Source organism: Oryzias latipes, chromosome 16 (assembly GCF_002234675.1).
Source record: "Oryzias latipes chromosome 16, ASM223467v1".
In the NCBI taxonomy this organism is placed as follows: Eukaryota; Metazoa; Chordata; class Actinopteri; order Beloniformes; family Adrianichthyidae; genus Oryzias; species Oryzias latipes.
Window position 1 is genome coordinate 10606471 of NC_019874.2, and position 16032 is coordinate 10622502.

At 41.6% G+C, this 16032-nt stretch overlaps 1 protein-coding gene across 1 annotated transcript; it reads right to left on the bottom strand.

The window, feature by feature from the left end:
* Positions 1–11261: 11261 nt before the first annotated feature.
* On the bottom strand, positions 11262–15564 carry nov (nephroblastoma overexpressed). The gene is made up of 5 exons (XM_004085621.3): positions 14986–15564; positions 14555–14783; positions 14206–14460; positions 13549–13772; positions 11262–13438 (listed from the first exon to the last, which is right to left on the bottom strand). Exons 1-5 carry the CDS (start codon positions 15073–15075, stop codon positions 13136–13138), a joined length of 1101 nt encoding a protein of 366 aa, XP_004085669.1. The 5' UTR covers positions 15076–15564; the 3' UTR covers positions 11262–13135.
* Positions 15565–16032: the final 468 nt, after the last annotated feature.

Consider the following 16032-nt stretch of genomic DNA (forward strand, 5'->3'; position numbering starts at 1 on the left):
TTCACATTCCACCATCCATTTTAGAAGAACATAAACACTCACCTGAGCACAGGTGTTAGCTCACCTATGCACTTATAGTTTGCATGATTGAATGAATGAAAGATTTCACACAAGTTGGTTTAAAGGCATTAGTATGCGTGTGTGAACACTATCTGTTTTGCGACATGTTGACATGTGAACATTTCTTGCAGCTAGCAGGTGTGTTGATAATATTTGAGTGTGTGTGAACAGGCCCCGCCCTTTTTGTACTACATTTGAACTGTACCGTAACGATAAACAACCAGTAAACCTGTCTGCTCTATGCTGCTTCATGGTCTTACCCCCCCTCTCACTATCACCCCCCCCCCCCCCCCTCCTGACATCCCTCCCTCTTCTTCCCTTCTTTCCTTTTCCGTCCGGTCCAACACCAAAGATTTTCAATCATGGTTGAAATTAATAAAGTTTGGCCTCAATTACAAAAGGGGTTTGTTCAGTCACACCTTTGGTTTGTCTGAAGATTAATAACCCCTCTTGTTAAAGTAAAATATGTCCAACACAAGAGGCCCTCAGCTCTCATCTGCCTGCCTAGCTGTTGGACAGGACAAGTAAAAAAAAAAAAAAAAAAGATTACCGGCTTTCACAACCACTTTTTAACATTACAGGTGCGACTACAATGGGGAACAATATCAGAGCTATCCAGCCGTACAGTTTTGAGCCAGACGCCAGATCAGAGGAGGCAAACAAAGACGCACATGAATGTAGTCATCTTTAAGAGGATGCATCAGAATGGATCAGAGATGGGAGCTTGTTGCTTGCCGACTAGCTTCTATGTCGCAACTACAAACATGAAAATCCACAAACAGCTTTTTTACCTGCTGCTCCTGATTCACAACGATTTGAATAAAGAAATAATCTGAAATTAAATTTAGAGCTTAATATTGTTCTACATATATATATATATATATATATATATATATATATATATATATATATATATATATATATATATATATATATATATATATATATATATATATATATATATATATATATATATATATGTGCCCCCCATTGTGAGAAAAATGACACAAGAAAATGTTAAAAACACCAGAAACACAATTTTTATCGGAGAGGGTCTTCTTTAAGCTAATTACCATAAATTCGTAATGTTTTTTATTTTGACCCTTAAAGTTCTTCTCTTCTTTCTCTTTCGGCTTTTCCCATCAGGGGTCGCCACAGCGAATCATCCTTTTCCACCTCACTCTATCATAAACATCTTCTACCCTAACGTTAGCCAACTTCATGTCCTCTGTTAAGACATCCATATACCTCCTCTTTGGCCGTCCTCTTGCCCTCCGGCCAGGCAGCTCCATCTCCAACATCCTTCTACCAATATATCCACTATCCCTCCTCTGAACATGTCCAAACCATCTCAGTCTGGCTTCTCTGACTTTGTCGCTAACACAGGCAACATGAGCCGTCCCTCTGATGTACTCGTTCCTTATCCTGTCTAACCTGGTCACTCCTAAGGAGAACCTCAACATCTTCATCTCTGCTACCTCCATCTCAGCCTCTTGTCTCTGTCTCACTGCTACCGTCTCTAACCCATAGAGCAGAGCTGGTCTCACCACTGTCTTGTACACCTTTCCTTTGAGTCTTGCTGACACTCTTCTGTCACACAACACTCCTGACACTTTCCTCCAACCGCTCCAACCTGCCTGCACTCGCCTCTTCACCTCTTTTCCACACTCCCCATCACACTGAACTGTTGACCCCAAGTACTTAAACTCCTGCACCTTCTCCACCTCAGTCCCCTGTAACCTAACGCTTCTACCTTGATCCCTCTCGTTCAGACACATGTATTCTGTCTTACTACGACTGACCTTCATACCTCTTCTTTCCAGGGCAAACCTCCACCTCTCTAGCTGTTCCTCCACCTGCTCTCTACTCTCACTGCAAATTACAATGTCATCCGCAAACATCATTGTCCAGGGAGATTCCTGTCTTACCTCGTCTGTCAGCCTGTCCATCAGCATAGCAAACAAAAAAGGACTCAAAGCTGATCCTTGGTGTGGTCCCACCTCCACCTTGAACTCCTCTGTCTGACCTACAGCACATCTCACCACCGTCATACTTCTCTCATACATGTCCTGAACTACTCTGACATACTTCTCTGCCACTCCAGACGACCTCATACAGTACCACAGCTCCTCCCTCGGCACCCTGTCATAAGCCTTCTCTAAATCTACGAACACACAATGCAGCTCCTTCTGACCTTCTCTGTACTTTTCCATCAACATTCTCAAAGCAAAAATGGCATCAGTGGTGCTCTTACGGGGCATGAAACCATACTGCTGCTCACAGATCTCCACCTTCTTCCTAAGCCTGGCTTCCACTACTCTTTCCCACAGCTTCATTGTGTGGCTCATCAACTTTATTCCTCTATAGTTGCTGCAGTTCTGCGTGTCACCCTTGTTCTTAAAGATCGGAACCAGAACGCTTCTCCTCCATTCCTCAGGCATCTTCTCACTCTCTAAAATCCTATTGAACAACCTCGTTAGAAATTCCACTGCTGTCTCTCCTAGGCACTTCCATACCTCCACAGGTAGGTCATCAGGACCAACGGCCTTTCCGCTCTTCATCCTTTTCAGAGCCTTCCTAACCTCATCCTTTCCAATCTCTGCTACTTCCTGCTCCACAACAACCACATCTTCCTCCCTTCTTTCCATGTCATTTTCCTCGTTCATCAGCTCCTCAAAATACTCCTTCCATCTTTTCTGTACACTCTCTTGGGTTGTTAGCACCTTTCCATCTCTGTCCTTAATCACCCTTATCTGTTGCACGTCCTTCCCATCTCTGTCTCTCTGTCTGGCTAGCCTGTACAAGTCCTTCTCTCCTTCCTTTGTGTCTAACCTGTCATATAGCTCATTGTAAGCTTTCTGTTTGGCCTTTGCCACCTCTCTCTTCACTCTACGCTGCGCTTCCTTGTACTCCTGTCTACCTTCCTCAGTCCTTTCTACATCCCACTTCCTTTTAGCCAACCTCTTCCTCTGGACGCATTCCTGTACTTCCTCATTCCACCACCAAGTCTCTTTACCGTCTTTCCTCTTTCCAGATGACACACCTAGCACCTTCCTATCTGTTTCCCTGATAATCTCTGCTGTAGTTTCCCAGTCATCTGGAAGCTCATCCTGACCACCCAGGACCTGTCTCAACTTCTGCCTAAATTCCTCACAAGTTTCTTCATTCTGTAGCTTCCACCACTTGGTCTTCTTTTCTGTTTTCCCTCTCTTCTTCTTCCTGACCTCCAGAGTCATCTTACACACCACCATGCAGTGCTGTCTGGCTACACTCTCTCCTACCACCACTTTGCAGTCATTAACCTCTCTCAAATGACCTCGTCTACATAGGATGTAGTCCACCTGAGTACTCCTACCTCCACTTCTGTATGTCACTCTATGTTCCTCTTTCTTCTGGAAGTAAGTGTTGACTACAGCCATTTCCATCCTCTTCGCAAAGTCCACCACCATCTGTCCCTCCAGATTCCTTTCCTTCACACCAAACCTGCCCATCACCTCCTCATCACCTCTGTTGCCCTCACCAACATGCCCATTAAAGTCTGCTCCAATAACAACTCTCTCTCCTCTGGGAAAACTCTCTATGACAGGGGTCGGGAACCTATGGCTCGCGAGCCATATATGGCTCTTTTGATGGTCACATGTGGCTCGCAGACAAATCTTTAATTATAGTTTTTTTTTTTCATTAGACCAGTCCTTCTCGGGCGCGATGCGATGTCAGAGGCGCGCAGTAGTAGCAGTGCTTAGAGAGAGAAATCTGCGCCAGCACTATCAGTTACTATTATCTATTATTTCACAGAGTTTGTACCAGCTGGAAACCTGTGAATTGACGTGGCTAAAACTGCGCGCTCCCGTCTCTGAGAAAGAGCGCGCAGATGCGGGGACGGGATGTGTGAGGGAGAAAGCAGAGGGTGGGGCTGAGGTGTTGTGGGGACAGGCAGCAGGTGAATCGCGCAGGGATTGTAAAAACGTAAAACCCGCTGCCCGTCACTCACTGCAGTGTGTGAGTGTGTGTTTGGCTCCCCGTCTGCATGTGATCAGTCTTTGTCACATCTACAGAACATTCAGACCTACGATGACGTTTAAAGTCTCAACGCCTGAACGAAGCAGAAACTCACCACGTATCAACCAGACTAGACCATCAGCAAAACTACCACGAGAAATACTCATCATTTATTAGCAACAGAATAACAATGTTATTAAAAAGAATCCACAGACTTATTGTACTTTAAAAATGTTGAAATTAAATCAAATGCACACATTCATTTGTATATTTAGTTTTAAACAAATTGTCGCGGACTGAGTTGGATGGCTGTTGGGCCGCGTTAAAAGTTCTGGAGTTCATTGAACGCGTCAAGCAGAGATCTGATTGGCCCTCAGTTCTGTCGCTCAGCCTGTTGTTAGGTAGTTTGGACCAATGGGGTTCAGCTATGGGCCGAATAAGGGAAATGGGAGGGCTGCAGCGGGAGCAGGGGAATATAAAGTTGGGAGAAGCGCTCTCGTGTCGGCGGGAGAGATTCAGGAGTTGCTGAATTAATTGAACGGCGTTTGTTGCGGTCTGCAGTAATCGGAATAAAGAACTTTAAAAGAGGTTAAGTCTCCGTGCCTCAGTGTGGGGAAGGGACACTACATTATTGTATGGCTCTTTCGAAATTACATTTCAAAATATGTGGCATTTATGGCTCTCTTGGCCAAAAAGGTTCCCGACCCCTGCTCTATGACCTCATCCAACTCACTCCAGAATCTCTCCTTCACTTCTAACTCACAGCCAACCTGTGGCGCATACCCACTGACTACATTCACCATCACCCCTTCAATTTCTAACTTTAGGCTCATCATCCTGTCTGAGACTCTTTTCACCTCTAGAACACTGTTTACAAACTCCCCCTTCAGAATCACTCCTACCCCGTTTCTCTTCCTATCAACACCATGATAGAACAGTTTGTATCCTCCTCCAATACTACGTGCCTTGCTGCCCTTCCACCTTGTCTCCTGCACTCACAGTACATCTACCTTCCTTCTCTCCATCATGTCAGCCAGCTCTCTGCCTTTCCCTGTCATTGTGCCAACGTTAAGAGTCCCTATTCTCAAACCTATGTTCCTGCCTTTTCCCTTCTCTCTCTGGCCACGGACCCTTCTGCCTCCCCTCTTTCTTCCACCAACAGTAGTCAAATTTCCACCGACACCCTGTAGGTTAACAGCATCGGTGGCGGTCGTTGTTAACCCGGGCCTCGACCGATCCGGTATGTCTAAAGTGTTGTGGATGATTCGCATGGTTATTTTGGCAATTTTTACGCCGGATGCCCTTCCTGACGCAACCCTCTCTATTTATCCGGGCTTGGGACCGGCACAGAAGTTACTGGCTTGCAACCCCTGTGGCTAGATTATTTTGACCCTTAAAGTTAGTATACATAAATTAATGTACATTAACATGGGTGGTGAGCATAGCTGGGCAATAAAGGAGCACATTTGAGCAAGTCAAAAGAAACATAATAACACACAATTTGCATCTTTGCACCCAATTAAGACAATTTATTTAAAAATAAAATAGAGAGAAGAATAAAGCCTTCACACCCAACAACACAAGCTTTTCTAGCAAAATTTAAAAATTTGTTTAATCCTTGAAAATACTTTTATTTATTTTACAGTTAAATACTGTTTTATTGAGTCAAACCAAATGATTATGATTTTATTTTAAACTAGACTATTAATGTTTTTATTTAAATGTTAGTGTTTTCTTGTCTTTAAACCAGCATGGCACATGTCACCTGGTACTCAGAATTGCTGATCATAAACTTTAGAATCTGGGGAGTAACGAATAATCAATTAATTGATGAAACGATTTGTATTCCTAAAATCTGTATGAGGCAAAATTGAATTGACCTAAACCCATAAAAAACTGTTTCAAAATAAGACAAATCGACAATCAAGTCAAATTTGGAAAATACCATTTGGATTGGGACATGGTAGGTTTATTTTACTATATTGTTCCTTTTGTGTTTTGTTGATGTTGAAAACAAAATTGGGATGAACTTTATGAAATGAAAATCTGATTGGATTTGCCATTGTTTCTTGTTCACTTGTTTCTTTGTACACAACTTTAATTTATACCTGACTATCTTGCAAGAAATTCAAGTAATCTGGAAAACTTTACCTGTACCAGGTATTTATCTCTGAGTAAGGGTTGATGGCTGACAAAGTGTGTATTATCAGAAATTAATGCACACCGTGGAAGCCTTCCGCAAAGTGCGTTCATTTCTGATAATGCACACTTCGTCAGCAATTATCTCGCTTATACCATACCACTTACAAAAGAAAATAATATTCAATGAGTTTTTAGTACTTTGGTGTGCAGCACGTTGTCTCGGTAACATAACAGCACGCTGCTTAGCCTTAGCTGGCACCGACCTCAACTGCAGCGGCAAAGGAAAGTGATATCTATGCTGGTCATCACAATAGGTTAAATAAAGCATCAGTTCAGAGAGGAAGTTCACCTCTTACCGCTTGTTTTTGTCCAGATGATAAAGCTAAAGCCGGCGCAGTGATATAGAACAATTAAGCTATGTGACCGGAACTTCTTTTTTAGGTGTACTTTATCACTGTGAACTATCACTTTTTAATCCACACCCAAGAATTCACCCAGACCATGTTATAATCAAAGTCAAAGACGAAAAGATTGTTTGACAACCCCTTTAAGACAAGGGGATGTTTAGGGGGCCTAAATGCTCCTGGATTGTTTTTTCTCATAAAAATAATTATAATTTTATTTACTGGTAATTGGTTCCCTTCATTCTGTTTTCTTTAGAGCAGCATACACAGCTAAGCTTTCTTTCAGGATAATAAAAGTTTTATTTAGATTCTGAACAGCTTATGTGTAACTCTGCCTTTGTTGCTGTTGACAGAGCCTCGAAATAAAACCTGTTCATTTGCTTTGAATTGACACTAACTAACTAGTTTTGCATCCTTGGAGGCAAAACATGCAGGAAAAACAACCAGACACTGGAGATTTCCCAAAGGAATGCCACTCCCTTTCACAAAACAGGCTATTATAGCAGCCACTGAGAGGAAAAGGCTGTCAGGAGAACTGAAACTGGGTAAAAAAGCAGGCTGCTGAGTGAAAAGGGGATTAGAGTTTAAGGAAAACATGTTCTTTATTCAGGTGCTTTGAATAAAGATCAGGCGATCTTAAAAGGGCTTTTGAAAGTGGGCTTTTTAAGAAGGGAGATTTATCAAATGGTTTTTCTACAGCATTTGACTTAATATCAACATCTGCTGAGCAGAATTTTACTAAACAAAAAGAGAAAATATTTTTCTGCAGAAGTGACAAGAATTTTAGAAGAGACACAAACATTTACTCACCAAAGAGGAGAAAGTGCTTGCAACTGGCGAGTATTAATTTTGTATATTTTGTATATTTTCATATATTTCTAAACTCTAACTATGCAGTTTTTGAATTATCAGTACATACAAATTTGATGTACTAATAATTCATAATTCTATGTTTATTTAGTCTCAAAATACTTTTCTGGACTGAGAGGTCTGAGGTCTTTCCAGGTATCTGTTGTAGCCACTCCTCCAGCTTGGGGGTTACTGCCCCGAGTGCTCCAATTACCACAGGCACCACTGCCACCTTCACTTTCCAGGCTTTCTCCAGTTCTTCTCTGAGTCCCTGGTATTTCTCCAGTTTCTCATGTTCCTTCTTCTTGATGTTCCCATCGCTTGGCACTGCCACATCCACCACAACGGCTTTCCTCTGTTCTTTATCCACCACTACAATGTCTGGTTGGTTTGCCATTACCATCCTATCAGTCTGGATCTGGAAGTCCCACAGGATCTTTTGCCTCTCATTCTCTACCACCTTTGGAGGCGTTTCCTATTTTGACCTTGGGGTTTCCAGTCCATATTCTGCACACATGTTCCTGTATATTATTCCAGCCATATATATATATATATATATATAGAGATATATAGATAGATAGATAGATAGATAGATAGATAGATAGATAGATAGATAGATAGATAGATAGATAGATAGATAGATAGATAGATAGATAGATAGATAGATAGATAGATAGATAGATAGATAGATAGATAGATAGATAGATAGATAGATAGATAGATAGATAGATTTTCATCTCAAAAGTAGCTCACATGCCAAAAAAGTGTGGGCACCCCTGGTTTAGCCCTTCCAGAAGAGTTTAAAAATAAACCATTTCTAGGAAAACTCCAGCAGACTCTGCCTTAAAACTATCTGAACGACGCAGCAACTTGTTTTCTATTTAAAAAAAAATAGAAAACATTGAACCAAATTAGATAAGAAGATTTTTTTCTCAGATGTTTAAACACTGATATCAAGGACTTTCAAACTAATGCAATTTCTTTTACTTCCAATGTCACTCAGTGTGGGGATAATGAACCACTAGAGGGAGCACTGTATTCATCCATGAAGCCTTCATGTTTAAACTCATTGTACATCTTCTTTGAGATGGGCTGTTCACTTATGAACTTAAAAATATAAAAAAATAAATTCAAAAGGAAACTAAGCTTTTATTTGCAGATTCAGTAGTGAATGCACAATGTATTAAATCTTACTTAAAGTAAAAAAAATAAGATCTATGATCATTATTATTAAGATAAAATCTTTTTTCATTTTAGTTTAACAAATAAAGATGCACAGGGATTTCCTATTAAAATTATATCATTCATTCATTCATTCATTCATCTTTTTCTCTTTGAAGAGAACGCGTGGGCACGGGGCTGCTGGAGCCTGTCCCGGCCACTTATGGGCGAAGGCAGGGGACACCCTGGACAGGTCGCCAGTCTGTCACATATCACACACCCATGCACACTCACATTCACACCTATGGACAATTTAGAGTGACCAATTAACCTATGAAGCATGATGTAAAATTATATCATTTTTTGTAAATAGTAAAAAGTTCATTGTAGCTGAAAGAATTCTGACCATTATGGGATTTCCATACGATCTTTATGGAAATCTCGAAAATCTAGAACAGTGTTTTTCAACCTTTTCTGAGCCACGGCACACTTTAACCTTAAAAAAAATCCCGCGGCACACCAGGATCCAAAAATTTAAAAAAAAAAAAAAAAAGGAGAAACTCATAGTCTGTATTGATCTACAGTCCCTCCACAATCTCACATGCATTTTTTAGAAAATTGTTGCAGAAAAAGCTTGAAACTGCAGCTGTTTTTTTCTAAAAGATGCAATAAAAGTTAAGTTAGAAGATGTAAAAACAGTTCGATGTGTGTTCGTTGATTTCAAGACGTTTAACAACAGATCTCCTTGAGCGCTGTCACTCTCACAACCCAATGCATCATGGGAGATGTAGTGCATTAAACGGCCGGCGGAGATCGCGTCTCTGAGCTTCCTTGTTTTGTTCACTTGTTCCACGGTCTGATACCGGATTCTGTGGAAAGCTGCACCGATAAAGACGAGCTTTAGCTGGTATTTATGTTAGAACTGAGCGACTTTACGAGCTAAATCAGGACAAGGAAGTGAAGACTTTAACCACTTCTGATTGGTCAGACTGATGACATGTGATTAAGCTCCCCAAGAATGATTGGTGGAGACAGTTAAAGGGGCGGGACTTTTCCAAAATACAGCCGGAGTTGCAGCTGAATCGCGGTAGCGTCATTCTTATCAAAATGTCTTTAATAAAATAAAATAAACGCAAAGAAAAAGTATTTTTCGATCTTTTATATTCCTAACTCCTCAGTGTTTTATCAGGGCCTGTTTGGATGAACAGAGAGCTGAAATCCTGGAGATGGGAAATGTTTAATTTTTCAGTTAATGAGGGCAATTCCCCACGGCACACTTGACCATCTCCCACGGCACACTAGTGTGCCGCGGCACACTGGTTGAAAAACACTGATCTAGAAGACCCTTCAGTCTACTTATTATAGAGTTTGAACCTTCATTGTAGCTCAGTACTGAATTAAATCATGACATGTTTTAGTCTCAAAAAGATCTACTTCCTGACAGACAGACCACAGTCGCAACGTCTCCTCCTCCCCGATCACCCTCAGCACGGGCTCCCCCAGGGCTGTGTGCAAAGCCCCCTCCTGTTCACCCTGCTCACGCATGACTGCACAGCGAGTCACCCAGGCTGTCTGATCGTGAAGTTTGCGGATGACACAGCTGTGGTTGGACACATCTCCAACAACGATGAGTTCGACTACAGGCAGGAGGTGGAACATCTGGACATCTGGAGAGCTGGTGCAGAGACAACAACCTCTGCATCAACGGGAAGAAGACCAAGGAGATGATCGTGGATTTCAGGAAGGACAGATGCCCCCCTCCCCCCCATTCACATCGGAGGGGACGTGGTGGAAGTGGTTTCCAGCTTCAGGTATCTGGGCGTGCACATCTCCAGCGACATTACCTGGAGCACCAACACCTCCTGCCTGGTCAAAAAGGCACACCAGCGCCTCTATTTCCTGAGGAGGCTCAGGCGTGCTGGGATTGGGATCTCAGTCCTGACCTCCTTCTACAGGTGTGTGGTGGAGAGCGTCCTGGCCTCCTGCATCACGGTGTGGCACGGCAGCTGCTCTGCGGCAGAGAGGAAAGCTCTGCAACGAGTGACCAAAGCTGCATAGAGGACTGTGGGCTGCAGGCTGCCGACCACCACTGACATCTGTACGACCAGATGCAGGAAACGGGTCTCCCACATCCTGAAAGACCCCACTCACCCCTCACACCCACTGTTCTCCCTGCTCCCCTCAGGCAGGAGACTGGAAGCCTAAAGAGCAGGACCACCAGACTGAGGAACAGTTTCTTCCCTGAAGCAGTCAGACTGCTGAACTCCGGTTGATCACTGCCCCCCCCCCCCCCCCCCCTCTCCATGGACAACAAGCTAATTCTCAAGTGCAATATCACAGGGCTGTGCAACACTCAATATAATATACTGTGCAATTTGAAACATACTTTCTGTGCAATACTCACCAGGAACCACACCGTAACATATTGATATCACATTGATATTATATTATTTATTTATGTCTGAATGTAAATGGCTGGCCCGGGACCAGAGAGCTTAATTTCGTTTTATCATGTGATAAAATGACAATAAAGGTTTCCTGATTCCTTATTTTTTGATCTATAAATATATATAAATCATAAATTAATAAATTATACAAAAAAATCTGAAGGTGTGCAAAGTGTGTCAGAATACATCTTAAAATAATGTAATCAAAATCTTTTTTTTATTAGAAAACTGAGCTTCTCAAGTTTGTCAAAGAAACACATTTGGAAAAAACTGCCATCCCCCTGATAATGAGAGGATTTTCCACTGTGACCTTCCACATAAGGATTCTTGTAAAGGGGTCAGCTCATTCTGTCAGCAGGATTTACAGCGACTGTTAACTTTTGTGATGGAAATTAGGAAAAACTGCTTGAAAGGTAATTCCCATGAAGAGGCACATCTCCAAAGCAGATGTTTGAAAGAGCATATTAGGTAAATAGTTATAACCCATAAACTCTCTCAGTAAAAAGGATGCAGTGACCCACAACTCAGTTGAAACCTAAATTTTTGGGTGACAGTTTTGTTTTAGTTCGATATACAATTTGTGTTTTACAAAACAAATGTCTAAAAATTCAGAAAAATAATTTCTTACAATTTCTAAAAAGCGAATGATATTTTATAAAAATGAGAAGCACTTCAGCAATCAGCCATCAACACATCATTCAGGTTATTTCATGCAAACTGCTGAAACTTTTCTGCAGATTAAAAAGTGTCAAAGATGTTCTTTTCGTGCATTACTTAAAAGAGCCTGTTTCATTAAAAAATGCAACTTTATTGCAAACTCTCATGTTATGAATTACAGAAATACACACACTATGAAATAACAGCGAACTCAAGTATGATGAGACTAGACAACATTTACACAATCACGCAACATGCAATTTCCACAAAGAACACAGTGTATTTCCTACACGATTTAGTCAGAGAAGCTATTATTGCAAAAAAAAGTTAACAAATCTACAACTTTGAACATCAAACAAGAAGTGATGTCCCTTTAAATAAAATTTAAAGATTTAAAGGACCTATACTGTGCTATTCTTAAGCCTTTTCTAATAAACCATATCCATTGATATGATAAAATACTACCTTTGGCACAGAAAGGTTTTCAAAATAATAAATGTTAGTTATTTTCCTGAACTCTTTTCCAACCTGGAAGTAAAACAACTCGATCTCTGAGGCTCCGCCTTTCGTTGTGTGTGGGTACCGCCCATTTCATGACGTTTTTGCGTCTCGCCCACAAAACAAACAACATCCAAACTTTTGCAAATATGGATGTGAATAATGTGCTTATAAAAGGAAAGCATTTTAGCCAAACACCACTAGCTCCGCTGAAAAAGTGGGTGTGTGCGTTAGCCTGGGGGCGGGGCTGGCAGCACTGACTCTTGCTGGAAGGGGCTATTCCTCGCTTTGTGATGTCACAATGTGAAAACCCACTCGTTTTCGAGGGTTGGGAGGGGCTGGTGCTCAGAGCTGGGGGTTTTAGAGGAATACTCAGAAATGCGTGAATAGATCAAAATACCGCTTTGGGGTTTCTTTTTGTGAGGAATGAACATTATAAGTCACTTAAAAAAATTGATTTTGCATGAGATCGGCCCTTTATAGGTGCTGGTTGAATTGCCACCATTTTGAATTAGTCATAACTTCTTTCTATACCAACCTGTTTGGTTATTTGTTTTAGTTATTAATAAATTACACTTTTATCTAACTTGAATCTGTTGATTTTCTGGTTTTTTTTTTTTTTTAATTTTAACTTCTTAAACAGAAGTTGTCTTAAAATATTGTAAAGAACTTGCAGACCAGTTGCAGCTGCATACGGAACCACGTTTAAGTGCTTGCATTGGACTCAACACTAGTAAAATAAGAAAATAACTTGATCACATGATCTAACCATTGAATCTCTCTCCAGGAGAGATCAAGTCGTTCAAGTTCCAATAAAGATACAGATTTTATAAAATCAAATATTTTTATGAGCACAAATAGTCTTGAATCAGTTTTGATTGTGTCATCGTTTGCTGTTTTTGTCATATATATAATACACTATGCCCACAGTTTGACTCCAGTGTGACCAGTCTCTGATGACTGCCATGCAGCGTTGTCTCTGGGACAGTGGCTGTGGCAGACACATGTCAGGATCACCATGACTGGTCTCCTGGTGGTCTTTCCCTCAGCACACTGGAACTCCACCAGTGCGGTTTTGGTTCTGTGGGGGGTACAGCAGCGGCTGTCTGTGCAGAAACCACAGAAGCGAGGCTTGTAGGCCTGCACGCTGGTGCAGTTCTTATAAGTCAGATGAATGGCTTTGTCCCTCCTCACCGTCCTCTGGCACCTCGCACCCCTTTGCTGGTTAAAAAGACACAGTTGTGTAATTATTATGCAGTATAATGGGCAATGTAGTCATAAAATATTAAAAAATCACAAAAGGTAAGAGATTTCTCCTCTGAGAAGAGTACCGATGGTGGAAGTTGTGTCAGCTGTTCCTGCAGGCCCTCACATGGTCTGATCATACAAAGCCGGCTCTGCTTCACCATCTCACAGTTATCGTTCTTGTTCGTAACCCTGGTGGACACCCCCATGCCACACGTCTCAGAGCATGCCCCCCACTCTGTGGTCTGCACAATGCAGTTCAGGCTGGGGTCCCAACTGTTTAAGCTCACGGTTTCTTCTTGACGAAACGCTGAATATACACAAACACAAACGTACTGATGGAAAAAGAAGCTCTTAAAACTTTCATACTACTTTAGGCAGTTATGCAGCTCCTATGCACACTGAAACAAAAGGCCTCCTAGAAATGAATAAAAAATTTGCACTCTTTAAAAAAGAAAATAAATAAATAAATCTGGCAATGAAGTGGGAAAAATGGTCCAATCAAGAATTCTTATTTTAAGAAAAAAATCTAGTTACTAAGACATGTTTTCTTAAACTAAGGTTACTTTGCTATTTAAAAACTTTTTCTTGATGAGATTATTTTTCTTGCAAGACAAAATCTAAGGAAATTCTTCTCGAAACAAGTCTCTAATTTCTTAAGATTCAGATTTTACAGTGCAGATTGTTAAAGTCCTCCATGTTTGTGAATAATGAAGGACAACATGGACAATCTGGTCACTCACCTGCCATGGCCAGGCTGCCCAGTGCACTGGCCTCTGCCCGCAAGCCACACACCCACTTCTCACAACACTCTCCAGGAACATGGACCCTGCGTGGCATGGGGCAGTCTGGACCAGGCAGCATGATGTCCAGGTTGCATCGTGGCACACAAGCAATCTGCCCGTCATGGCACATGCACTGGTATTTACAGCTGGGGAAGAAGGTCTGTCCGTTTTGATACACAGAACCATCCAACACACAGGCATTACCCGCGTTAACTGTAGGGAAGAAACCCAGCACACGAAAAGGTGTTACCAGGAGAAAGGAGTTACAAATGTTAAGAAGATGAGGCTCCAGGTGCTGAAAACTCACCAGCACAGACACCAGTCCTTTTGTGGGTGTTAACAGAGTAGTCACATTGTAACCCTTTCCGCGTGTCGCAGGGTTTCATCTCAGAGCAGACCTGTCCTTTTTGAGCGGCGCACACCAGGCAGCAGGCACAGTCGTCCAAGATCAAAGGCACGCCTGGAGGGCACATGGGGGGTTCTTCAGGACACTGGCATCTCCGTGGACACACCTGGGAGCAGGCCAGAGTGAAAACCTGGAAGAAAAAACAAGAGGCTTCTTTGATATATCTGTAAATCTTACATTGACTTCAAGTCTAAGTGGGATTATGTGCTACAATAATAAGTAAAAAAAAACATAACATTAAAAAAAAGGGATTTGTGAAATTATAGAACAGAAAACAGGTAATAGCAGTAAATAAATGTGTAAAACAGTTTTACAAGAACACTAAGGCTTACCTGTGCTATCACAAAGTTGAAAAGGACATTTCTGTGCAACCAATGGTGCATCTTCTTCCTGTGCAACACACAATCAAAAATCTGCAGCATCAGAAAAATGTTATGCTGTCTGCAGTTTACTAAACTGAAGCTCGTGGGTCTAGGCTTCTCTCAGCAGAAGGATGTTCTCTCTTTGTCATTCTAAGGCTCAGCCTGTGAGGTGGAGACCTTATATATGGGCGAGCTTTACCCCTGGCACCTTGACAACCAAACAGAAGGAATTTTGGAAAAGATTGATGATGGACAGAGTCACATTTCATTGCAAAATCTTTTCAAAGAGCCTACCATGACCATGACAAGCATCCGCCGCGTTGAGCAGAATCTCTGTACTATTTCATATTTTTTTCCCCTCAAACATCACTATGTTCCTCTCAAGCCTGGACTCTCTGTTTGAAGATTCCTTCTGCTGCTGTTTTCATTACATGCATCCTGCTGAATTCCCTCATTTACCCTCTTTGACCTGCCTTTCCAAATTCTACCTGGGAGGTCACAATGGAAAACCCATTTTATTCCCTGCAGACTTGTTTAGTTTTCTTGAAATAGCTGCACAGTGGAAACTTTGGGCCATATGTGATCCAAAACACTGTGAGTGTTGCGTTGGTGGCACACTGCTGTGGACACATCTGGTAAAAGCTCATCTGAGCAAAAGTGTTTGGTCACATTGTAAGGGAAACTAAAGCGATGTAAAAGGTTCAAAGTTCAATTTCAGTCTGGGATTAGGCTAAAGAGACTTATGGTTAAACTGACAGCGACAACATAACCGAAACTATAAATACAGATGTAAAGTTTTTATGCACATTAATGTCTTTAATGGGTGCTTTTATGTTGATCATAACTTATGTTTATTGTTTAAAAAGGGCTAATGAGTTAATGAAGTGTTGTTCGCCTTTCAGCAAATCCCTTTAGGGGTAGCCACAGCAAATCAGCTTTCACTGATTTACACAGGTGATGTAAAAGAGATTTTTTACGCCAGAAGCCCTTCCTGACACAACCCTGTATTTTATCCTG